Source organism: Poromitra crassiceps (genome assembly GCF_964638095.1).
Source record: "Poromitra crassiceps genome assembly, chromosome: 16".
NCBI lineage: Eukaryota > Metazoa > Chordata > Actinopteri > Beryciformes > Melamphaidae > Poromitra > Poromitra crassiceps.
In genome coordinates this window covers 445,006-471,418 of record NC_139645.1, presented here as the reverse complement: position 1 = coordinate 471,418, position 26,413 = coordinate 445,006, and the positions used below count along the sequence as shown (strand labels likewise).

Genomic DNA, 26,413 nt, shown 5'->3' with positions numbered 1-26,413 from the left:
AAAAATGTCATAAATCAAAATATCACTGGCATGTGAATACATGTGAAACTACGCAATATGGGAATACCATGGCACCCAAATCTTGGATAACAATATTGTGTTGGAGGTGACCTGACAACTTTAGTTAGCGCTAACATTGACGCTGGTGTTAGCACCTACGCTAGCTAGGTTAGCATGACAGTGGTGCGGACTCCACGCGACATACACGTTATCAATCACAATAAAACTGTACCCACCTCCCACACAATATTGTTATCCAAGATTTCGGTGCCATGGTATTCCCAAATATTGCGTAGTTTCCAATACCGAGCCCTAATTCACATGCCTGTGCCTAAATTTAAGCTCAAACACAGCCTTCTTTCAGCTGTCATCTCGGGCTCAACTGCTCCACAGCGCCAGATGTATCGGTTCGGTACTCAGTGGTGCGAGGGTGTACTGCAGTTTACAATTTAGACCATCGGCTGCGCATCCTTGAATATCGTGGATATAAAACTCGATCCAGTTGCTGTAGCCCTTTTTTTTATCCTGTACACATTCATCTGCCCATTTATCGATGTGATCAAACGAAATTGGTGTGACAGAACTGAAACTTTTGGTTTACTGATCCATGTTCAGACAAGGATGTGGATGAGAGTCTCGTTGCCTTCCCAACCAGCGGGTGACGTCATTCCAAGATGGCCGCGCTGTGAATATGGTCTATAGCTAAACACTTCAAAGTAACGGACAGAAAAGTGCATAAAACGCAAACCTAGATACTAGGGGTGTCACAATATATCGTCCCACGAAATTTCGCGATAGTAAAACGTCACGATATGTATCGTTGAGATGAAATCTCATATCGCGGATATTTTTTTTTTTTAAATAGACTAAGAAACGTCTTTGTTTGTTGAAGTTCAATGTGTGGAAAGTAGTTCAGTTGAACAAGTCTCTGAAGAGACACATGAGAAGTTATACAGGAGAGAAACCATTCAATTGAGTTTCTGGCAAAACTGTTTACTTGACAGGAAAAACTGAAGATGCATAAAAAATAGATTAAGAAAAGTCTTGTTGTTTGAGTTTGAAGAAAAACTGAAGATGCATAATGAGAATTTATACTGCTGAGAAACCTTTTAGTTCAAAGTAAATCTAAGTGACGGTGTAACTCATTCTATTTCAAGATAAGCCTTATCTCCAATCTCATGTTTTTTCTAGTTGTTATTGTAATAACAATTTCCCACAACAGCATGTTTTGTATTTGTGCATTTCAAATAAAATACTACTTTTCCAGTCATATATTGTCATTATTCAAGTTTAAAAAAATATTGTTAAAATCGTATCGTATCGTATCGTTATCGTGAACCCAGTATCGTGATACGTATCGTATCGTGAACTGAGTGTATCGTGACACCCCTACTAGATACTCACCAACAAGATTTCACCAAAAAGTGTAGAAGACAAGATAATGAGATAATTGCAAAAACAAAATTGTCTTCATGTGACTTCAGGTACGACTCGTTCACTGGAGTGCCAGTGTGTCAGCAGAACCTGTCTCTGGAGAAGGCTAGCATCCTGTTCAACATGGCCGCCCTCTACACGCAGATCGGGACGCGCTGCGACCGACAGACCATCACCGGCCTGGAGGAAGCCATCTCCTGCTTCCAGAAAGCTGGAGGTATGCACAGACATGGGGACTTGTATATGTGAGCTTTGTCTTCTTCACTGACCGTGAAAAATGTCCACACCGAGGAGGACATGCTTGTGTGTGTGTGTGTGTGTGTGTGTGTGTGTGTGTGTGTGTGTGTGTGTGTGTGTGTGTGTGTGTGTGTGTGTGTGTGTGTGTGTGTGTGTGTGTGCGTGCGTGCGTGCGTGTGTGGTGGCTGCCTGTCTCGGTGCTTTGGGGTGCGCGCACGTCACGTGAAAAAGGGGGGGAGCCAACCGGCACACAGAATCAGATATGTAGACTGACCGGCGCAGGTTGGCCATTTCCGGTCATGTGCCGATTGATCGGTGCATCTCTAATCACTATAAGCGAATTATTTAAACAGCTTATGTATAGGAATGATTCCGGTCCAAACTTTTTGATCAACAAAAAGGCCACAACAGACTCGTCCGTCCGCCTCGAATTGGAGCCGTCTCGCCGTGTGCCGGCGCCAGCGAGCCCTACATGCTCGGACGTCACTACACCCTCCCTCCTCCCACCCTCCCTCCTCCTGTGGAAGCTCCGTGGGAAAATGGCGGCGATTGAGTGCAGGCAGTCTGAATGAAATTGAATGTAACGTTCCCAATTCTATGTATTAAATTCTAAAAAACGACCCTCAACATTTGGGAAGGCTAAGCCACACAACTAGTTCGTTATAATCTAACGTCATGTTTCGAAGGCGACTTTACGACGATGAGGACGATGAGGACGATGAGGACTCAATCACATCAGGTCTCCGCTGACTACCTCGGAGATCTCTGTTACAGGCCCAAGGCAACGGCCAATCACAACTCTCGTGCAGTTGACGTCACGCACATATCGTCGCCGCTGAGTTACATTTTGGAGCAGCCCCCGTCAGCCGACGGCGCCCCCTCCCCGCATGACGGCGTCCACCCGCCGGCATGCGGGGAGGGCGGGGTGAGGCTCTGACGGACGAGTCTGTTGTGGCCTTGAGCGGTTGATCACTATAAGCGGATTCCACTGTATATTCTGAAGGTTTTTACAGAGGGGTTTATCGACTGTGAGATTGGCAGTCGAATAGGGGTCCTTTGAACGAATCGTCGACTATTTGGAGTCACCCCTAATTTCCGTTACTACCACACCCCCCACACCCCCAGGTATCCTGAACCACCTGAAGGAGACCTTCACCCACACACCGAGCTACGACATGAGTCCAGCCATGCTCAGCATGCTGATCCACATGATGCTCGCCCAGAGCCAAGAGTGTCTGTTTGAGAAGAGCGCTCTGCCTGGCATCAAAAACACCTTCTCCTGTCTACTCAAGATGAGCCAAGAGGCTGCCAAGGTACACACACACACACACACACACACACACACACACACACACACACACACGCGCACACACAAACAGAGTGTCTGTTTAAGAAGAGGGCTCTGCCTGGCATCAAAAACACATTCTACTGTCTGCTCAAGATGAGCCAAGAGGCTCCACGGTACACACAGACACACACACACACACACAGTTGATAACGTTAAAGCTAGCTTCCGTACTCCTGTTAAGGTAGGCCCACTTGTTGAATCAAGGATATTTGTCTAGCTATTCCATTAGCAAACCTGACTAAGACTGACTTGAAGGCTTGCTACGTTTGTCGACTAGCTAGCCATTAACCTTTCTCACCGCACACATTTTTTCTCCAATTATACAGACAGTAAACATATAGACAGTAAACATATAGACAGTAAACATACAGACAGTAAACATTATACAGACAGTAAACATTATACAGGCAGTAAACATTATACAGGCAGTAAACATACAGACAGTAAACATTATACAGGCAGTAAACATTATACAGGCAGTAAACATACAGACAGTAAACATTATACAGGCAGTAAACATACAGACAGTAAACATTATACAGACAGTAAACATTATACAGACAGTAAACATACAGACAGTAAACATACAGACAGTAAACATTATACAGACAGTAAACATTATACAGACAGTAAACATACAGACAGTAAACATTATACAGACAGTAAACATTATACAGACAGTAAACATATAGACAGTAAACATTATACAGACAGTAAACATTATACAGACAGTAAACATTATACAGACAGTAAACATTATACAGACAGTAAACATTATACAGACAGTAAACATATAGACAGTAAACATTATACAGACAGTAAACATTATACAGACAGTAAACATTATACAGACAGTAAACATACAGACAGTAAACATTATACAGACAGTAAACATTATACAGACAGTAAACATATAGACAGTAAACATTATACAGACAGTAAACATTATACAGACAGTAAACATACAGACAGTAAACATACAGACAGTAAACATTATACAGACAGTAAACATTATACAGACAGTAAACATACAGACAGTAAACATACAGACAGTAAACATTATACAGACAGTAAACATTATACAGACAGTAAACATATAGACAGTAAACATTATACAGACAGTAAACATTATACAGACAGTAAACATATAGACAGTAAACATTATACAGACAGTAAACATACAGACAGTAAACATACAGACAGTAAACATTATACAGACAGTAAACATTATACAGACAGTAAACATACAGACAGTAAACATACAGACAGTAAACATTATACAGACAGTAAACATTATACAGACAGTAAACATACAGACAGTAAACATATAGACAGTAAACATACAGACAGTAAACATTATACAGACAGTAAACATTATACAGACAGTAAACATTATACAGTCAGACAGTAAACATTATCTTACTATCGGGAAGACGGCAAATAGGCAAATCTCCCAAAATGTTGGCACGTTCCTTTAAGGCAGTGTTTCTCAAACTTTTTCAGACCAAGGACCACTTAGTAGAATGTGTTTGGTGAGGAAAACACCTTAGTAAATTTTCGCTCACAGTGGGGATTCAGAATGGCGATATCTCCGGAACGCTAGGGCTAGGGTTAGGGTTGGGCCTCCTGGGGGGCGTATCCAAAAACCAACAGCACCATCGTGCTCAGCGACCAGAAATAGGTCCTGCTTGTTGTTATACTTGACTTGAATGAGCCATGTCCTCGCACTCTCCCTTTAACTGAAGATGGTTATTTTGAAGTGCTAACAGGCCGCATGGCCCCATTAGAAAGGCACTAAGTGTGTCTGTAAAGTCAGAATGTCACTTGAGAGTCACATTGCCTCCTTGTGTCAGTGAGTGTGGAAGTCTCTTAATGTGCTCAGTAACTCGACTCTGCCTTCCCTCCCTGCCAGGTAAGTAAGTACAGATACTTCCCATCTCTGTTACGGTACTTAAGTAGGATTTTCAGGTATCTGTACTTTACTGAGTATTTATTTTTCTGACAACTTTTTAATTTGACTCCCTACATTTTAACACAAATATCTATTTGTGCTCCTTACACTTTCAAAACAGGCTAGTCAGAGCCGCTGGGAGATACACTGGGCTGGGTAGGCATTAAAGTTTATCACACTTTTACAAAAACAGACTGAAACGGATAGCAGCACACGCAGCCTAAAATACAGTCTACTGTATGTATGTGTGTGTGGGAGGGGGTGTGGGGGTCAAGGAAGGGGGTGGGGCTGTAGCTAAGGATCCAAAGGTCATCGAGAGAAGGGGGTGGGGCTGTAGCTAAGGATCCAAAGGTCATCGAGAGAAGGGGGTGGGGCTGTAGCTAAGGATCCAAAGGTCATCGAGAGTCAGGATTCAATGGGTGGGTTTGATCTAGGGGGGATGTGGGTGGTGAGAGGGGGCGTGATCAGTAAGGGGCGGGGCTAGAGAAAATGGGCCGTACCTAGGGATAGGAAGGTCATAGAGAAGTCAGGGTTCGAGGTGTGGGTAGAGAGAGTGGATATGGGGCTCTGGGTGGTGGGAAGGACTGTGGTGAGGGGTGGTGCTAGGGGAAAGCGGCCATAGCTAGGGATAGGAACGTCGTAGTAGAGACTCAGGGTTCGAGGGGTGGGTAGGGGGAGGGGTTGGGCGGATGTGTTGAGGTTCAAGGTGTTGGTGCTTGTATGAGTCTGGACAGACATGGATGTAGACTGCTCACCTGTTGGCGCATTTCGTGATGTATGCGATTTATTACATTCCAGAGCCTGTACTGTTTTTTCTTAACTTTTACTTGAGTAAAACAAGTTGAATCAGTACTTCTGCTTTTAGCCGAGTCTTTTTTACACAAGTAACCGTACTTCTAAAAGAGAGAATCAGCTGTAGAGACGGGCAGGACAGGTCCGGTGCATCACAGGAGGGACGCAAAATCACAAAAGGAAGAAGTCTGGAGCAACTCGGGCCATAGAATGCCTTTTATTTAAGGTGCAGAGTAAGAAGACAACGTTTCGACGTCAGTGCGTCTTCATCAGGTCATCAGGTCATCAGGTAACCGTACTTCTACTTCAGTAAAGAATGTGTGTACTTTTCCCGTCTCTGCTGCCAGGTGTCGGAGACCTATGAGCACGTGCACCAGTCCATGGTCCAGACACCCATCAAAGACAACGTGCCGTTGTTCTGGTCCAACATGTCCCAGCTGAAGACCAGCCACTACCGCTCTCTGGCTCACTACTTTGTAGCCACGGCGCTACTCGACCATCAGCGTAAGACAAACAGCTTAGAACATTTATCACACATTTTAAAAGTATAAAATCCCTCTATAAGAAGACATTATAAAAGGTTGACAGTTGACATAATGGTAAACAGCAAAATAGCTTACTAAAATAACCACAAACGCACACACACACACACACACACATACACACACACACACACACACATACATACATACAAACACACACAAACAAACACAAAGAGACACTCAGAGAGAGAGAGAGATGTAGGGAGGGGGAGAGAGAACAGTTGAGTAACTTAGGGAAAGGTCTGTGTCTGTGTCTGTGTCTGTGTCTGTGTCTGTGACTGAGTGGTCTGCTGTTGATTTAGTCTGAAGCTGTTTGCTGATGCACTGCTTTGGGAATCAGTCGTGTTTACAATGTGTTGTATAGAGAGACAAAGTCATGCCCACTTCCGGTTCAGGCATACAAACCAAGGGATTTAATCCGCCATGCTTTTATTTCCATAGACATTGATCCAGAGCGCTTTACAATGAGTAGGTACATTCATACACCACCAATGACACTTCATCATGCAGACTGGAGGAGTCGTTCAGTGGCGTTTTGAGCCTGGCGGCCACTTAGCTACCGATCATAGCTAACAGCTAGCTAACGCCAGAGGCTATTTACGGTATACTGCATTTACTGTCTATCATACATCAGATGTCAGACCATTGTCTGTCTGCCGTCATCACCTGTTTTTAGCAACATCTTATTTATTTTTTAACTTTAAGCACAAAATGGGACCAGGGCAGGACTCAGCAACACATGGAATATCTTAAGATTGACAAAATAGCGTGGAGGGGGGCTTTAGAAGGCAGGAGGTCAGAGGGCAGTAGAAAGAGCTCACCAAGAGCTATAGAACATATTTTCAGCCAAAAAGTCACTTACTGTATGTCTGCTTCTCACCCCTCGCAAAACATGTAGCCTAACAAAAAGGTGAATGTGGGAGAGATGAAATTGAAAGCAAAATTAAAGAATGAATGAATTCAAAAGCTTATGGAAAATGTACATTGATATAATACATCTTTAAATAATCTTTCCACAAGCATAACAGACTATTTGAAAACGGTAATAAAAACTTCCGGTAAGTCTTTTTTAAACACATTTTGAATATCTTTGACAATTCTAAAGTAATAGGTGTTTGTTTCCCCCTGTCCTGTCCTGTCCTGTGTTTGTCCAGTGAGTCCCAGTGATGATGAGGACCAGCAGGAGAAGACCTTGTCTCAGGTGTATGATCGTCTTCCTGAGGGACGTTCTCCTCTGGACATCCTAAAGAGGAGAGAGGAACGCCGCCGTATCGGTACGCCCCAACATGCTGTTTCAACCTAACTTGCTGTTTCAACCTAACTTGCTGCTTCAGCCTGACATGCTGCTTCAACCTAACATGCTGCTTCTACCTAACAGGCTGCTTCAACCTACATGCATGTAGGGGAGCCCCCTACTGGGCAGTCCCTCTCAGGAAGTCCACAGAACCGTTTGGTCCCAAAGCACCTCATGATCCAGCAGCAAACTAGATTTGAAGGCCTCTCCTCCCCCTCCTCTCCTCTCTCCTCCCCAGGCAAAGCTCACCTCCGCCGGGCCGTCCTGGGCCACGAGGAGGCCCTGAGAATCTACGGTCTGTGTCGCCACCTCAGGAAGCTGGAGATACTGCAGGACATCCTCCAGGCCAGCCTGCAGCGCTCGCTCAACAAGTTCACCCACAACGACCAGGAGGACGAGTTCACCGACTACATGGATGCTCCTGACATCATCTGTGAGTGGAGACGCAGCTGCTGAGAGCTGAAAGTCCCTTAGATACTTAAAGACCCAATATACAACTTTGTTTACCTTAATATAACACTTTCCAACAGGTTTTCTATGATTTATGGGCTTTTCCAAATGTTTTGGAAATAATTGTGTTTTTCAGTATCTATTGTCACTTGAGCAATTGTACATTGTGACATCACTGATGATGTCAAAGGCATTGTGACATCATCAGCGATGTCATAAGAGCAATTGTGATGTCATCAGTGATGCAAAGTTGTGACATCAGTTTGTTGACATCATCAGTGATGTCATAAGAGCAAGTGAGCCCGCACAGCGGCCGAGCTGCAGGGCGGGCGAGTCATGCGTATTTAGAACAGTATTCTCACTTTGTAGTCTTGCTATAGTGTCGTGTATTTACATGCTTGCTATAGTGTAGTGTATTTACATGCTATAGTGTAGTGCAGTGGTTCCCAACCTACTTGCGCCCCCTGCTGGTGGTACTTGGAAGGCTTTTTAGTTTTTGTGCAAAATCCATGGTGGTCATTAGTAGTAGTTTTCAAACATGTGAAAGTGAAATAATAATAATAATTATTAATATTATTGGCAGTGTTTCTCAAGGTAGGTGGTACTTGCGCCCCCCCCCCCCCCCCCCCCTGCTGGTGGTACTTGATCCCTGGAATCCCAATGTTTAAATTATGAAATAAACCCAACTTTAAAATCAATTGTAAAACATGTTTATCTATCAAAATAATACTACGAATGAAAATAAACTTGTGATCATTGAAATTGAGGTTTATTTTGTTGCCTTGAGATTTAGAAACAAATATTTGTTTCTGACGGACACTATACCTGTTGCGCATGCACAATTACCTGCCCGCCCCGCATGGTTACACAAGTGGTGAACAAAGACGAGGAGGGATGCTAAAGTGGATCAAAACCGTAAAAGATCGTAAAAGAGCTGTAGTAGAGGAGAGCAGCAACGATGAAGCACAAGGAGGTGAAGACAGCAGTCAACCCAGCACAAGTGCAGCTGCTGCAGGTTGCACACATAGGCTGCAGGTTGGAATAAATTTGCCTCCTGCGTGAACTGTGCATAGCTGAATAGACTGTATTTTAACGTCGGTCATATGGTGGTACTTGGAGAGCCAACTACTTTCTCAGGTGGTACTTGGTGTAAAAAGGTTGGGAACCACTGGTGTAGTGTATTTACATGTTATAGTGTAGTGTATTTACATGCTATAGTGTAGTGTATTGACATGCTTGCTATAGTGTAGTGTATTTACATGCTTGCTGTATTTAAACTGCCGTGAGATGAGGAGGTGACGTGTTTGAGGAGCATAGCGAGACAGACGGGGATGAAAGTAGGCAGAGAGGGAGGGGGGTGGAGCTCAGAGCGCTTTGGTCACTGCTGGAACCTCATTTGACGCTCCAAAATGGAAACCGGTTGGGAGTGCACGCGTCAAGGCAGTTTGACGCACGTCGGAGCGCTCTTGGTGCCTCTTCAGCTGTTTAAAACAATGGCTGGACTTCAAAACGTGAGCGTCTGACAGTGCGTTTGGGGCTTAAGGCGCCGCAACGTGGTGTGCCATAAACACCTGTTAGCTGTTGTAAAATCACTGTAAACACAATGGCCTGTTGGGGCTTCTTGCTTCTTTTCTCTCCACAGCTAAAACGGAGCACAAGGCAGAGCTGGAAGTCGCCTCGTCAACGAAGGTGAAAGTCCACGACTTTTTCCACAGGCTGGTATGTGGGCTACTAACCTCTTCCACTCACACACCTTCACACACTGTGGCTTTCTTCAGGACAGACACCACACGCCTCTGGATTTGTGTTTTGCTATTTTAAAGGGATAGTTGTGATTTTTTTGATGCGGGGTTGTATGAGGTACTTGCCGACAGTCAAGTGTATGCAGCCGGTGCGATGCGTCAGGCAAGTAGAGCTGTCTGCTGAGTGTGAACAGGCTCACGAGCAAAAACGGAAAAAGAAAACTGCTCAACTGGCATAATCCAAGTCTCTACAAGCCCTGAAATGCCAAGTTGACTTGAACATATATCATTTACACCCTGTATTTAGCTGAAATCTTCACAGGGGCTCCAAGAAGTGGTGCTCACAACAGGGTGTAAATTATGTCTTTTCCACTCAACTTGGCATCTCAGGGCTTGTGGAGACTTGTATTACGCCAGGTGAGCAGTATGGAAGTATTTTATTTATTTATATTTTTTCTTTATTTTCACGTTTTTGCTGGTGAGGTCAGTGTACTACACACTCAGCAGACAGCTCTACTTGCCTGATGCAGCTGGTCTCCATTTCTCTAAACTGGGACCGCACCAGCTACGTTCTACTGCATGTAGTCCCCTGACTGTGTGCAAGTACTTCATACAACAAGTACCTCATACAACTACACATCAAAAAATCACAACTATTCTTTTAAAGGAACACCACAGCATTTTGGGAGATTGGCCTATTTGCCATATTGTCGATAGTAACCTGAGAAGATAGATGTCCTTCACTTCTCTGTTCGTGCAGTAGAAAGTTGCGACGCACCACTCCTGCTAGTTAGCTTAGCACAAATGACTATGGAACGTAGTCTATGGAACGGGCTAGCGTAACCCCGTTAAGTCACCAAATACACATTCCAACAGCACCAAAACTGTCCTATGTACATGCTATGACTCGTGTGCTCACCATGCTATGACTCGTGTGCTCACCATGCTATGAAATAATCATCACTATATAAAACAGCTTTAAAACGAAGTGTGGAGATTAACAAGACTTAACAAGGGTAGGCTAGCCCATTCTTTTAGACTACCAGTCATTTGTGCTAAGCTAACTAGCAGGAGGAGCATGTCACACGCAACTTTCTACTGCTATTGGGAATATAGCAAAATAGGTGAATCTCCCCAAATGTTGGCGTGTTGCTTGAAAGCATGCTACATTTGAACACCCAGAGGGCCTTTTTGTTGTCAGTCCTGAATACAACCAGTCGAGAGTGAGTCTCCTGGAAGCTTTGTTTGGACCAACAGTCCATACATCATGATCATCTCCAACATCATGATCATCTCAACCATTTCCAAAAGCCTCCTGGACTCTCAACAAACGCAGAACTAACACTAACCATGGACAGATCCTGCTTTGAACTCCATGCACATTATTCACGCAGAAATCCAAACACTTGAACACTGCTATAGAGTACCACAGGGATTACGTCTTTTTGAAGGCCAACCCAGAATTCCTGCACTTCCTGGTTCCTTTGTCTCAAAGTCAATGGGATTTTTGTATGGGGATTTGAGTTAAATGTCTGAAATAAGGTCGGTGGTTAACAAAAGTTTATGAAAGTGTGAACGTTGTGTTCAGCAAGATCATCTTCACAATTGAGGACCACTTTTATGATTTTTGAAGCCTTTTCTGAAAATTGTGAGATTTAAAAATCACATGTATGCTTGCTTTACACAAAGGTCTCAGTTTCATAATCTTTTGTCACCCACATACCTTATTTCAGACATTTAACCAAAATACACAAATCCATTTATCCCCATACAAAAATCCCATTGACTTTGAGACAAAGGAACCAGGAAGTCCTAACATCCGGGTCTTAGGACTCATTCCTGCGGTACTCTAAAGTCTAAAACACAGCTAACGTGAGCGCTGCTGTCATGGGTGAAAACACGGTTCCCATGGTCCTTTCTATGTAGAACTACTAGTGTTCATTTCGTCAATGAAAAATGTTTGTCAACTACCTTTTTTCACTGATGAAAACTAGATGTTAAGTAAATAAAAACAAAGTTGTGACAAAAACTATGAGGAAATCTATTGACATTTTCGTCAACAAATACAAACTAGACTAGTAAAAGGTTAGAAGAAGGAGTTAAACTGTTAAATCTGTGTCTGTATTTCGCGTACCATTCCATAATAACAGTTTTCTTTGAGTAAGATGAGACTAAAATACTCAGACTTTTAGTCGAGTAAAACTTGGCCTGGGCTGGGTCTACTGGGCGAGGGTGTATGATGTTCAACAGACCCGAAACACCTCACGACCCCAGTCAACATCACTGATGACGCGTCCCAGCGCATGCTGAAGTATGTATTTATGTAACATAGAGTCCTGGCTTCCCTGACCAGTGACACTTAGGAATAGACTAGGTGACAAGAACCAGGTATAGATTGGTGACAAGCTGGAGAGACAGTTGACGGTCGGAGAGACGGCATCCGGTACGGGATGGGTTTAGCACCCCAGCCTGGCTCTCTCGTGAGGGAGAAATCCACAAACGCTACGGATTAGCCTCCCGAAAATCTGTGTAAATATCGGCGCGGCCTGGGGTCCTTCAGGCTAGAGCGAGGTGCTCGGCGCAGCCGAATGATGTGCAGCGCACAGGCCTCCTTGAGGCATCCTCTCTGCCTCTGGATGCCTTTGCCCCGGGAGGGCCTGGTGAGACGAAGGAGGAGAGCGGCCAGAAGACAACCCGCAGCGCCGTAGAGCCTCCATGCACCGAAGGGTCTCGCAATGCTGCGATGTAGCACTGGCTCTATTGCAGCGGATTGGGCGTGATCAACCCTTCCGCGGGCAACGTTGCAGACAGAGTAGGAGGGCTGATCCGTGTGCGGCTGCTTCTGGGATGCGGGTCGGGGTCTTAATCGGCCTCGGCTGGGTCTACTGGGCGAGGGTGTATGATGTTCAACAGACCCGAAACACCTCACGACCCCAGTCAACATCACTGATGACGCGTCCCAGCGCATGCTGAAGTATGTATTTATGTAACGTGACTAAATAAAAACAGGATGAGGTTGACTAAATATGATAAAAAACGAACATTTGACACGGGACTAAGACTAAACTAAAAAATAGTGGACAAAATTAACAATACATTAAACCTGTGAAGCAGCAGCAGTTTACAAATACATGGTGGTGGATCTAACAACAAGGCTGCTATTCTACATTCCTGAAAAGCCGACTTATTAAAGATGCAGGTTTTGCCTCGACAGCAGCGCTGCTTCACTCCTCATGTGTCACTGGGACAACTCGCACTAAATAATGTATGTATTCATGGCTCTGTAAGGTGCTTTGGATAACAGCCGGTGGGTGGGTGTGGGTGTGCGTGGGTGTGTGGGTGGGTGTGGGTGTGGGTGGGTGTGGGTGGGTGGGTGGGTGTGGGTGGGTGTACGTGCGTGCGTGCGTCTGTGTGTGTGGGTGGGTGTGGGTGGGTGTGGGTGTGGGTGGGTGGGTGTGCGTGGGTGTGTGTGTGTGTGTGTGTGCGTGCACGCACACTACACTACACCGCACACATACTGGCCTTCCATTACTTTTCATACCATACTTTTTAACCATACTTTTTTAGTCCAGTAAAAATTAGGGCTGTACCTGGATTTTGGGGTATTGGTTCATTGGGTAGGTATTCGCTTTCCAAATTTGGTATTCGCATATTCTTTTTTTCTTTTTCTTTTTTGCCAGTTTCCATATTACATCTTCATCAGAGTCTGATGAAGTTGTAATATGAAAACGTTAGTGTTGTACCCTGCACTTATTAAAAAGGCACTGAGCTATTGGAGCTGCTCCAGTGAAGCCTTCCTTCTTTGATTGCTGCTGTCCTGCCCCTGTGTCCTGCCCCTGTGCCCTGTGTCCTGCCCCTGTGATGCACCAGACCTGCCCACCCAGCTGAAGCGCGGTGGAACTCCCTCTCTACTAAATATACAACTCATTTGTCCACGTGTCTCCCAGCACAGTCTCAAGAGCATGGAGGAGATTCCAGGAGACAGGCAGTTACTCTAGGAGAGCTGGACAGGGCCGTAGAAGGTCCTTAACCCATCAGCAGGACCGCTATCTGCTCCTCTGTGCAAGGAGGAACAGGATGAGCACTGCCAGAGCATTACAAAATGACCTCCAGCAGCCCACTGGTGTGAATGTCTCTGACCAAACAATCAGAAACAGACTGCATGAGGGTGGCCTGAGGGCCCGACATCCTGTAGTGTGCCCTGTGCTCACTGCCCTGAGGGCCAGACGTCCTGTAGTGTGCCCTGTGCTCACTGCCCTGAGGGCCAGACATCCTGTAGTGTGCCCTGTGCTCACTGCCCTGAGGGCCAGACGTCCTGTAGTGTGCCCTGTGCTCACTGCCCTGAGGGCCAGACATCCTGTAGTGTGCCCTGTGCTCACTGCCCTGAGGGCCAGACGTCCTGTAGTGTGCCCTGTGCTCACTGCCCTGAGGGCCAGACATCCTGTAGTGTGCCCTGTGCTCACTGCCCTGAGGGCCAGACATCCTGTAGTGTGCCCTGTGCTCACTGCCCTGAGGCCCCGACGTCCTGTAGTGTGCCCTGTGCTCACTGCCCTGAGGGCCAGACATCCTGTAGTGTGCCCTGTGCTCACTGCCCTGAGGGCCTGACATCCTGTAGTGTGCCCTGTGCTCACTGCCTGAGGGCCCGACGTCCTGTAGTGTGCCCTGTGCTCACTGCCCTGAGGGCCCGACGTCCTGTAGTGTGCCCTGTGCTCACTGCCCTGAGGGCCCGACGTCCTGTAGTGTGCCCTGTGTGCTCACTGCCCTGAGGGCCAGACGTCCTGTAGTGTGCCCTGTGCTCACTGCCCTGAGAGCCCGATGTCCTGCAGTGTGCCCTGTGCTCACTGCCCTGAGGGCCCGACGTCCTGTAGTGTGCCCTGTGCTCGCTGCCCTGAGGGCCCGACGTCCTGTAGTGTGCCCTGTGCTCGCTGCCCTGAGAGCCCGATGTCCTGTAGTGTGCCCTGTGCTCACTGCCCTGAGAGCCCGATGTCCTGTAGTGTGCCCTGTGCTCACTGCCCTGAGAGCCCGACGTCCTGTAGTGTGCCCTGTGCTCACTGCCCTGAGAGCCCGATGTCCTGCAGTGTGCCCTGTGCTCACTGCCCTGAGGGCCCGACGTCCTGTAGTGTGCCCTGTGTTCACTGCTCAGCACTGTGGAGCTCGATTGGCATTTGACATGGAACAGCAGAATTGGCAGGTCCGACACTGGTGCCCTGTGCTTTTCACAGATGAGAGCAGGTTCAACCTGAGCACGTGTGACAGACGTGAAGGTGCTCAGGTTGAACCTAAAACAGGACCTGTAGGGTCCAGGTACCGTTATGTCAAAAAGTCCCAAGGGATCCTATGAGGGGAATGTTTTGAAAAATGGTTCAATGAATGGCATCTTTCAGCATGTTCATGCACAACACTGCATCTGGCACAGTCCAGAATAGACGCTTTTAACTTCACAACATAAACATTCTAAATTGCCCCTAGCTTACTTCCTGTTGCAGTCTGATGCTAATACAATAGCTGACAGGATACAGTATAAGCTAGGTTTCAAACTGTTCCCCAGGAAACACAATTCCGTGAAAAACGTCTATACGGGCAGCCATCTTAACCCCTGTGTCCCACCCTGTGTCCATGCAGGGTCCTCTGTCAGTCTTCTCAGCCAAGCAGCGGTGGACGGCGCCGCGGACCATCCGGCTCCACCCGGGCCACCAAGCCCGAGACCTGGGCTTCACCCTGAGAGGGGAGCCCCCGGTGCAGGTGGTTTCCATGGACCCCCACTGCCAGGCCGCCGTGAGTGAGCCCCTCATACCAAAGTCTATTCTACGAAATGTCTATGAAAAAAATAATGACGTATGAAAGCCCTTGGTTCGTATGCCTAATGGCACGTACAGACTACAAGATCCTTGTCAGTCATCAGTCTCTGTTCCTTTCACAAGTCCCAGTCGAATTGACTGATTCCTGTGAGTTGTGTTGAGAGACGTCTGGCTAAAATGGAACACATTATCAGACAGAACTAGTCGAGCTTGTTTTGATAAGGCAAGTTATCAGACAGAACTAGCCCAGCTTGTTTTGAGGCTATAAGCCCCAGAGGACAATGACCTTGAGTAAGATATAAACCCTAGAGGCTAATGATCTTGAGTAGGCTATAAGCCTCCCCAATAAGTAAATGTTCAAGTATCCAATGCAGGTACAATGGTAGGACACAGTAGATGATAGGAGTATTTTTTGTCCCACACTGCCACAGCAACACTAAAATAATGTCCATTAAGAGAATCGAAGCACTTTTAAAAGTAATGCAAGAGTTGCACTTTCACTAGTAACTGATTACTTTTATTATGCACTAATTTTTAAGTAATTAAATTACTTTTTGAGACTAGTAATTTAAGTAGTTACTAATTTTCAGTAACTTACCCAACACTGCTCCTCAGTAACCCCTCCTCTTCCTCCTTCAGGCCGACGGGCTGAAAGAGGGCGACTACATCGTTGCCGTGGGCGACACGGACGTGAAATGGCGTGGCGTGAGCGAGGTGATGTCACTGCTGACAGACATGGAAGAGGCGGGGCTTAACATCCAGGTGGTCAGCATGATGGACAGCAACCCCCCCATGGTAAAGCCATGACCCCTTCATGACCCCTTCCTCCGTCTGCTTTCTCTGATTGACACATGGTGACAAATTGTTTTTTGCATCACGTTAGAGCTGCAACAATTAGATGATTAATCACTCAGAAACATATGAAATATCTTATGTTCACTCCCAGTGCACCAAAAACATGCTTAGGCTACATTCAGATAGACTCCGACAAGACGTGGAGTACCACACACTGCCACCAGTCATAATGGCATAAGATTAGACTGATGCCCCCTGAGCTCCCCCCCCCCCCCCATTATATGTCACAATTTGAGATTTTCTGTTTTACACCATCTTCTGCTATTGATGTGAATGCTGCGCTGCGTTCTTGCACTAAGTTACATTTCTTGTTTCTAATCAAATTACTGTGGCTATTAAAGTGAATCTTGAATCTTAAATTATCTACTTTTCATAACTGTGGGAAGCCAAAATTGTAATTGAGATTAAAATTCGATTAACCGCACAGCCCTAACCTCCGCCTCTTCAACACAAAATGTCAACTTTCTCCTCTCTCCTCCGCCCAGCCTGCTAAGAGCGCTACGTTCTGTGGGAACCTGCCCAAGACCTACTCCATGATCTGCCTGGCCTTCGACCACGACGAGCAGAACCCCAACAAGTCCCGCAAGGTGGCCAAGAAGTCCTCGTTCCTCAGCTGGGGCCTGAAGAACCGGCTCAAGAGCTCCAGCACACTCAGCCTGCCCACCGCAGAGCACTCCAGCTACAGGCCCTGCCCCACCTTCCCCACCAACAGCTCCTACAACAACGACAGTGGCCTCTACTGAGTTAGCTGCTGAGTTAGCTACTGAGTTAGCTAATGGATTAGCTACTGAGTTGGATACTGAGAAGGCTACTGAGTTAGCTACTGGGTTAGCTACTGAGTTAGCTACTGGGTTAGCTACTGAGTTAGCTACAGGCCTTTGTTTTCCTTTGGTTGTCCACTGGAATAGAGAGCCAAAGTCACGCCCTCTTCCGGTTTAGTCATACGAACCAAGAGACCTCATCCGTCATTTTATTTTGCATAAACATTTTGTAAAATGCTTATAACAATAGTTTTAGATGGTCAAACTAAGCGATTCAGCTACGACTGAATCAGGAGAGACTATATAACATTTCACTCTGACAAAAACATAAAAAAAAAAAAAGTGGATAATTGACTTTTTAAAGTTTTGGTCCGTGTGAAATGTTCCATGGTGATTCTAAATACAGCTGAATCGCTTGGTTCAACCAAGTAAAACTATGTTTGTAAACATTTTACAAAATGTCTACAGAAAATAATGGCGGATGAAATCCCTTCATATGCCTATAATGAGCAGTGATCTATTTAGCCAATATACTGATGACAAGCCCTGCCAGCAACCTGGCCTCACCAGCACAGTTCAGTCCCTGAACTTAATGGGAAGTTCTCCTGTACCTCGGCAGTAAGCGTACAGTGGGGGAAAAGCATAGCAGTTATCATTCCAGTCTGTACGGACACAGAGCTCAAACTCCTGAGTTAAACCATCATCTTATTAAAGGTATACTATGCAATTTTTTATGGCCCTTCAAATGTAAACAAACATTTTTCTTTTTTACATCTCAGTCATATTTGTAAATTAGGATGTGTAGAAGTGTACATTTGAAGGGCCCTAAAAAAGTTGTGTAGTGTCTTGGCTATGAAAGGGAAAATGTATTTAAGAACAAAAGGTTTGTACAGACAGAGCCGAGAGTTCAGTTCTCTTGTGGTTTACATCCTGTTTGGCTCCACAGATCAGTCTGGATTTCCAGCTCACCAATTCCACCAATTAGATGTAACCAGGCCAATCAGGGACCTGCATCGTATTTCAGGCAAAACAGTAATGGCGTCTCCCGAAGCAACGAGCGGTAACATTAACGTTACAGTAAACAGCATTTATTGTAGAAATAGACTCAAAAACAACAGGATCAACTAGAAGTGCTCTCGGAGAGCACAGACCTCTGCTATGATATGTACATTTTCTGAGTCGGATCGGAACCCTAACCTAACTTCGCGGAGGTAACACTTAAACAAGAACAGGAGTAAGCACCAGCGGAGTTTCTCAGCAGAAAATATGTTTTGGCCATTCTTCCGATTTGGATTGGATTTGGCGATGCTGATTGGTTGCAGGAGTTGTCTGTCAAGGCAGGTACTCCCGCCCACTGAAATCTATTTGGACGGCTATGAGTCCAGACTGATACATAGAGCCAAACAGGATGTGAGCTCTGATACATAGAGCCAAACAGGATGTGAGCTCTGATACATAGAGCCAAACAGGATGTGAGCTCTGATACATAGAGCCAAACAGGATGTGAGCTCTGATACATAGAGCCAAACAGGATGTGAGCTCACGTTATCAGGATGCTTTGAAGCAGGCTAGTTGAAGTGGTCCCTCACACACTGCACAGCAGTGCCCCTGCCTTTGCTACAGTGCAATTACAAGTGACTCATCTTCCCTGTGTATTCTCAGTGTATGCTTATTTCCTGCTGTACACAATCGTGAACAATGGGTGTTGGTCAGTTTTAGGGCTTGGAATACACACATTTTTGAAATAGATATGTATGTATCGCACCATGTTGATCCAGTTTGTTAAAAGGGCAGGTGAAGGAAAATTATACTTCTACTGTGGAGTTGTGTGGGGAGAGTTTGATGAATGCAATGCACTGTAAGCTGCTAAAAAATATATGTATATATATATAATATACACACACACAGTATATATCTTTATTTTATATTGTCATTTATGTATTTGTGGGGCAGCCTTTGAATAATCTCGGTGAGCGCCATGCTAGGGACATAGTGTAAATGGGAAACTGGTATTTTTGGTTTGCTCGGTGTGCCTGTGAGGTACATTACGCCACCAATCACAATGCGTCCACGTGCCTCTGATATGCCAGGATCTACCGCTTACTATTATTATTATTTTCTTTTTCCCAGAATCCCCCCAGTTTCACTAGTAGGACGTAGGGCATGGGAGGATCACAATATTCCCCCCCAGTTCCCCTCCCCCCGAACAGGCGCCCCGACCGACCAGAGGACGCGCTTGCTGACCGTGCGTCTCTGTTAATGTGAATCTAAATTTAGCTGTGGATGAAGGAGATTTGGTCTCCTGAAGGGAAGACTGTGGCTAGACTGACCTGCCAGTAAGTCTGCACCGTGAGTTACATCATCATTGCATCGTCATTACGTCAAAGTCACTTTTCTGCTGTAGAGAGCCAAAGCCACACCCACTTCCGGGTTAAACATCCACCATTCTTTTTTCCATAGACCATAGAACATTGCACTCGGATCTTTTTTATTTATTTATATACCGTATATATTTTATATATATATATATATATTTGTATCTTTTGTTAGGTTTTGGTCCAAGTGAAATATTCTATGGGCTTTCCTGATTCTAAATCTACCTGAATTGCTTGATTTGACCTAGTAAAACTATTTTTATATGGATTTTGCAAAGTGAAAAAAGGGGAGCTACTTGGAGTTTTTACGCAATATTTAATAAGAAGTAATATATCTGTGTACAAGCAGTTACAAAACGGAATATATCTTCAATCTACTACGGTCAAGATTTTGCAACATGGAAAAATAAATAGCGGATGAAATCCTTTGGTAACTTTGGCTCTCTATTTGTCTCTACCTGTGTCAAAGGTCAAATCCTACATTTTACTGACACTTTGCAGTGTTGGTCTATCTCTTTATCTACAAAGTAGATTCTTATGCACATTTGATAATCAAATTATTTATGTGATTAAAAAGATACACCCAAAAAGAAATACAAAAAATATATAGGCTGCAAGTTGTAGGCTTCAGAACTAGTTTGTGAATGGTGAAGTGGTCTTAAAAAATTATATATATATATATATATATATATATATATATATATATATATATATATATAAATAAACTGGTACCTTTTGTCTTTGTAGAAATGTTTTAAAATGTGTTCAATTTTAGGTGGATTCTTCCATACAGATGTAAGAAAAATTCTAAAGCCTTTGTCTAATATCTCTAAAAACGCTATCATGGAGAAGATTTTATACTGCCTTGTCTGTAGAAAGTCAAAGTGTTTACTTATTATAGTGTTTTAAGTGCCATTTATGCTTTATCATGAAGGAATCAATGAATTGAAGGTCACGGTCGGTAACTGTAAGGGTATACTCAGTATATCCTTATAGTTACCATAGTTACAGTGTACTACTGTAACCATGGTAACTATAAGTGTATACTGTAACAAGGATGTGCTGTAATTCATTAACTGCATTAAGTGTGAACCATTTTCTTCTTTCCGGACTTCCTGCTGCACAACAACTCTGCTGTCAGTGTTTTCATAACCGTTTCATTTTGTGTCACTATTATGTAAAATGGAATCTCAATAAAACGGGATAAAACTGATTTGCTTGAGTTTGTTCGTAGATTTGTGGTCCTGCAGGTCATTGTAGAGAGAGAGAGGTGGGTGTTTGACAGTAGATGGAGCTTCACCTCCCTCTTGTGGTCAGACCATAGACCGTAGCTGTCTGTAGGGAGCCTCAACCAGAGACGGTTTTCACCAGCTGCAACCCCACAGCACTTCCTTTTTCTCAGCTTCTTCTGTGTTTTATGGCGGTTGGCATCCTTAAATGTTGGTGTAATAGTGGCGACGCCCCTCGAAGCTTACCCCTTTAATACCCCCCCCCCCCTTATGGGCGGACCTGTCCACTACACAACACTGTATTATTTACATAGGCTACGTTACATATTTGCGGGAATGAGAGGGATCGAGGGATCTCACACTTGTACTGATGTCCAGCATGACTGGTGACGAGGGAAACATGAGTTTGCAGCAGAGGGGCACTTAGCCTGGGTGGTGGCAGCCTGGAGGTTGGGGTGGCTGGCCTGGGTGTCGTGCCACTGGCGGCGCTCTCTCCTCTCCCCTCCTCTCCTCTCCTCCCCTCCTCATCTCCTCTCCTCTCCCCTCCTCTTCTCCTCTCCCCTCCTCTCCTCTTCTCTCCCCCTCTCCTCTGGTTCCCCCCACCCTCCTCTCCCCCTCTCTCCCCTTCTCCTCTCCTCTCCCCCTCTCTTCTCTCCCCCTCTCCCCTCCTCTCCTCTTCTCCTCTCCCCTCCTCTCCTCTTCTCCTCTTCTCTCCCCCGCTCCCTCTCCCCTTCTCCTCTCCTCTCCTCTCCCCCTCTCCTCTGGTTCCCCCCACCCATCCCGGTCGCCTTTTATACACGGTCCCTAACGGCGCAGGACAACGTGATTGGCTGGCTCAGATTTGAACAGATCTGAGCCAGCCAATCGCGTTATCCTGTGATGACGTAATGTCCTGCGCTCCATGACCGGATGGACCATATATGGACTTCCTCCCCCCGACTGGCTCTGCTGCTGCTGACTGTTACTGCATTATCCGTCAGATCCCTTTGCAAATACCAACCCCGTGCAATTCATAAAGGTACATGGACGTTACTCTGCAGAAACTACAGTAACAAAATCACGAATTGCTCTGTTTTTGGAGCTCTGCATGTCTGTGTTTGTCTAGTTAATGTTAGCTAACGGCTAACATTCGCTAGTTAGCCAACCAACCAGCAGCTAACATTAGCTAGCTAGCTAGCTTACCGGAAGCGATATTTTTTCGGATGATGACGAAGGCATAACCCACCCCTGGCCCTCTCTGCCTCTGATTAGTGGCAGCGTTATAAACCATAGATATGACTATATTAAAAACATAAACACACTGGCGTCTTTCATGCAGGCTAGCAAGCGTAACTGCTGTCTGTCTGACCCACTGAGTCTGACGGTCTGATCACAGACTGTAGAAAGAGATGTAATGCAGGATAGCCAAGCGAATGTGTTTGGATGGAAGTGTGACGCTAGGCCAATCAGAGGCAGAGAGGGGCGGGTTATGCCTTCGCCATCATCCGAAAAAAAAAAATCGCCTCCGGGACAACAACGCTTCCTACCCAGCGTGTGCACGTCTTTCCGACAGGGGTGGTTATGGCAACTATCAACAACAACAACTACTACTAACTACTACAAGACATAAAGACCGAAATAGGCTACCTTGTTAATATGTCTGTCGGAGACACGGCCTAACGTTAACATTTAATATGAGCCTGCGCTCAGCAGGAAGTAAACCGGATATTCAGGTGGGTTGTGACGGTTGTTATTGTTGTCAAGTTAAAACTGTCAAGAGTCGCAACATCTCCATTCACTCCAATGGACCAGTTTTATACTCTCAAGAGTTCCAGGAAGTAAGGTCCTGGATTAAGCAGCACTGTCGAGTTGCAGCAAAAGTAGCGCGAGACCCTTAACTGGCTGTTCATTGGCTAATGAGTCGAGCATTTTGGTCCTCCGCTGACGCCACTCTCTCTCTGGTACTCTCTGGCCATAGCGTTGCTACGATAATTTAAGCCGTTCTTTGATTGGCTGAGCTATTCCCTTTCAGCCAATCAGCACTGCTTTTGTAGTGAGGTGTCTTCCAGCAGAGAAGCGTCTAGATACGAGCAGTCTGCAAACAGGCAGGGAGCGACTGGAAGACGTTCTGTTGTTTCTATGGCGTCAGACTGGAAGACGTTCTGTTGTTTCTATTGTTTGATGATGTAACAGCTGATCAGTCAACACATGGCAGAGTTCAGAGGCGTTGTGACGACAGTTTTTAGCTGTTAGCTCAACTGGAAGAAAGGTGGCTGGACAAAGTGATTTTCCACCATGTTCAAGACAAAGTTCAGCTTTGGGAGGGAGAAAGACAAAGACTTTGTAAGTTTTAGTTTTATAATAATGTAGGCTACATATAGGACGAATCAGCGTGATGTCACTTGTCACCCAGAAATGCGGAACCCCACGGCAGTTAATAGTAGGCTATCAGTTGTGCCAAACAAACGTTAATATCTCAAAAACTATATGACATCGCTTATATTTTGACATGCTGAGTGAGAGCAGAATTAGCTCAAGAGTTTGATGTATAATATATTCATGTCGTGTTAAAGTTGTGTGAACTGTCGCAGTTTTTAAAATGTAAACAGACCTGCAGTCGCAGAACCATAGAGACGTTAGTATGAAACAGTATGAAAAAATAAGTATGTTTAAGCTAGGTGATTATGTAACTTTATTTGAAGGGGTTGCTGATTCGTAGAGGCTGCTCTCCATTAGGGTTGTTTAGACCAGTGGTTCTCAAAGTGGGGTCTGGGGAGTTCCAGGGCATCCCCAGCAAAAAGGGGGATACTTTATTTTCACTCTAATTCCATCCAGAAGTAACACAATGGATGGCTACTTTAGTCATGGGTTTCATACACCTTTTGTAATAAAACATATAAAGGCACATTTCTTATCAGATGGGGGCCCTGGGACAAAATCTTATCAGGGTCCGCAGTCTAATTTGTGTTAGTTTAGTGTCCTTTGACGTGAAAAAGTTTGAGAACCTCTGGTAGAATATCTTCATGTACCAACTAAACCGCTGTCAATGGCTCAGCAGTGTGTGTCTGTGTTACATGTTTATGTGAGGTGACCCTTCTCCCTAACATTCCTGTGTGTGTGTGTGTGTGTGTGTGTGTGTGTGTGTGTGTGTGTGTAGAGGCATATAGCTCATGGTTTGATCCCTGCTGCCTCCATTGCCCCCAAGCCAGCTGTTCCTCGAACCCCACCCCCCCGCAGCCCAGAACCCTCACCTGAGAGAACCAGGTACCTAACGCTGTCCGTCACACTGCTCAGACTGTTTCCTGAATAAGAAAAATGGGTAGTGATAATGGAAGACAGATGATTTAAACAACATCATTTGAACATTAACAAGAAAGTCGCACTTTGTGGTAAAACTGTTACATTATAACTATAAGTTATAAATCAGAAAGACTACACACAACCAGTCGCATCAGTGATATCATAACTTTCTCTCCCGCAAGGCCATGTTGGTGTGACGTATATTTGTGCGAGACTAAATGGGAGCTGGGGATCTGTCTGTTTGTTTCTTTGTTTCTCTGTCCCACTGTGATTGTCCCAGTGTGATTGTCCCAGTGTGATGTCATAAATCCCATAGATATATATAAAGGCTAGATAGCTTACCCGCGCTGCCGGCCAATGGAGAGCGACGTCGTCGCATGGCGGCCATCTTGCTACAGGGAGCTACTAGGAGTTATGAGCATCTGTTGTTGGGTTAGTATGGCAACATCATATGATCATAACTCCTAGGGAAATTGATGAAACTGCATGAAACTTTGTGCCTGAATCCCTCTCATGGCATAGATGCTTCGGTTTAATTTTGGTGTAATTTGGAGCCCATCAAAAAAATAGTGTTTTTAGTGTTTTTTTTTTTTTTTTGGTCTATCTCGGGAACGGAATATGCTTGTAATAAACCAAACCGTTTGTAAATCCGTCAAGATTTCAGCGAGTTATGAGTATTTTTGTCTGTGCAGGTCACCAGCTACCATAGAACGTACCAGAAAGGCACTGTAGCAAGATGGCGGCCGTTCAACGACGCTGGTGACCCCGCCTTAAGCCATCTAGCCTTTATATATATCTATGATAAATCCCACTGTGACATCATCAGTGATGTCATAAACCACTGTGACATCATCAGTGATGTCATAAACCACTGATGACATCAGTCCCACTGATGACATGTCATCACAGCAGCCGAGCTGCAGCTTGACGAGCTGCAGGACAGGCGAGCCTAGGAATGGAGCGCGCGAGATGCCTAGTTTATTTAAATAAAATTGAGTAAGTGGGTTCTGTCTGCGATTTTCGTCCCATGTTTTTGGTCACATTGTGAGATTTGTGATGATTTTGGTCAGTAATGATGTCTCTGATGATGTCACAATCTCTATGACATCAGTAATGTCACTCGAGCATTCGATGACATCATCAGTGAGGGTCACATCACCTATGCTGACGTCATCAGTGATGCGAAGTAGGGCAATTGTGCGCTGAGTGATGTCACTCGAGCACTCCAGATGTGATCATTGATGGTTACTTGAGCAATTGTGATGTCATCAGTGAGTGATGTCATCAGTGATGCGAAAAATGATTGTCTTTCGCCGTTCACCATCACTCGTATTTTTTCAGGCGCTGGTTCGTTCTGCTCACTTCTGTTGATTTATTCACCTGTAATTAGGGATGCACGATATATCGGCAATCATATCGGTATCGGCCGATGTTAGTCATTTTTTAACATATCGGTCATATCGGTATCGGTCAGATGTTGCAATGTTAATATCGGTTATCATTATCAGCCAAATTCTTCACATTGATATGAAATAATGCAGTAAATCTATGATTTATGGGCTTTTCCAAAGGCTTTGCAAATAAAGAAATGCATAACTTTTTCAAATTCAGTGTTAACATGTGTTTTTCAGTATGTACAAAATGTGATGATCATAAAAATGTGGTTTTATACAGATCATATCGACATCGGTAAATATCGGTTATCGGCCATAACAGCAATGTTAATATCGGTTATCGGCATCGGCCACAATTTTCATATCGGTGCATCCCTACCTGTAATCATCCTCATACATTTACTCACATAGTCGCATACTGGGATTTTGTTTTTCCAGTTTACTTCGGTTTACCAACACTGGCAGGGTTAAGCTGCTTACACCTCCACTAGCAAAATTATTATTATTGTAATTATGTCATAAATAATATTTACCTGTTGTGCCTATGTTATAGGTCAGGCTGGGTGATATGGACCAAAAATCATATCTATATGTTTAGGCTGAATGGCGATACACAATATTGTACTTTCTCCAAAGTTGGCTAAATGTTCAGTTGTAAGTCAACTGTGAGATGAAGCACTTTGATTAAAACAAGACTGTTCAAAATAAAATGCAAATGCAGGGTTTCCTTTCATGACTATTGGTGCTTTCACAAAATATTGGCACAGTGAGATTTTTGATAAATAATAATCAGTCATGTGGATATAATGACTAAGTGGGTAAAGGCAAAAAAATAGAACAGTCTGATAAGTTCCGAAAAGTACATCACTTTACTGTAATGCAGCCTTTAAAAGCAGGAAAAGGCAACACGTATGCTGTATTACCATATCCAG

General features: G+C 44.8%; 2 protein-coding genes across 2 annotated transcripts in view; both read left to right on the top strand.

Moving 5' to 3' along the window:
* Positions 1-17,574, top strand: part of rhpn2 (rhophilin, Rho GTPase binding protein 2) — a gene marked incomplete at its 5' end in the record, with an annotated part of 47,326 nt that extends 29,752 nt beyond the window's left edge. The window contains 9 exons of the mRNA XM_083652852.1: positions 1,485-1,651; positions 2,797-2,984; positions 6,110-6,266; positions 7,459-7,578; positions 7,837-8,031; positions 9,691-9,767; positions 15,413-15,565; positions 16,228-16,383; positions 16,929-17,574. Coding sequence (XP_083508978.1) covers positions 1,485-1,651; positions 2,797-2,984; positions 6,110-6,266; positions 7,459-7,578; positions 7,837-8,031; positions 9,691-9,767; positions 15,413-15,565; positions 16,228-16,383; positions 16,929-17,186 — 1,471 coding nt within the window. The 3' untranslated portion in view covers positions 17,187-17,574. The remainder of the gene's footprint in view (positions 1-1,484; positions 1,652-2,796; positions 2,985-6,109; positions 6,267-7,458; positions 7,579-7,836; positions 8,032-9,690; positions 9,768-15,412; positions 15,566-16,227; positions 16,384-16,928) is intronic.
* Positions 17,575-23,082: 5,508 nt separating this feature from the next.
* The window catches only part of cep89 (centrosomal protein 89), a gene marked incomplete at both ends in the record, with an annotated part of 50,276 nt that continues 46,945 nt past the window's right edge, over positions 23,083-26,413 (top strand). Inside the window, 2 exons of the mRNA XM_083652851.1 lie at positions 23,083-23,130; positions 23,945-24,051. Coding sequence (XP_083508977.1) covers positions 23,083-23,130; positions 23,945-24,051 — 155 coding nt within the window. The remainder of the gene's footprint in view (positions 23,131-23,944; positions 24,052-26,413) is intronic.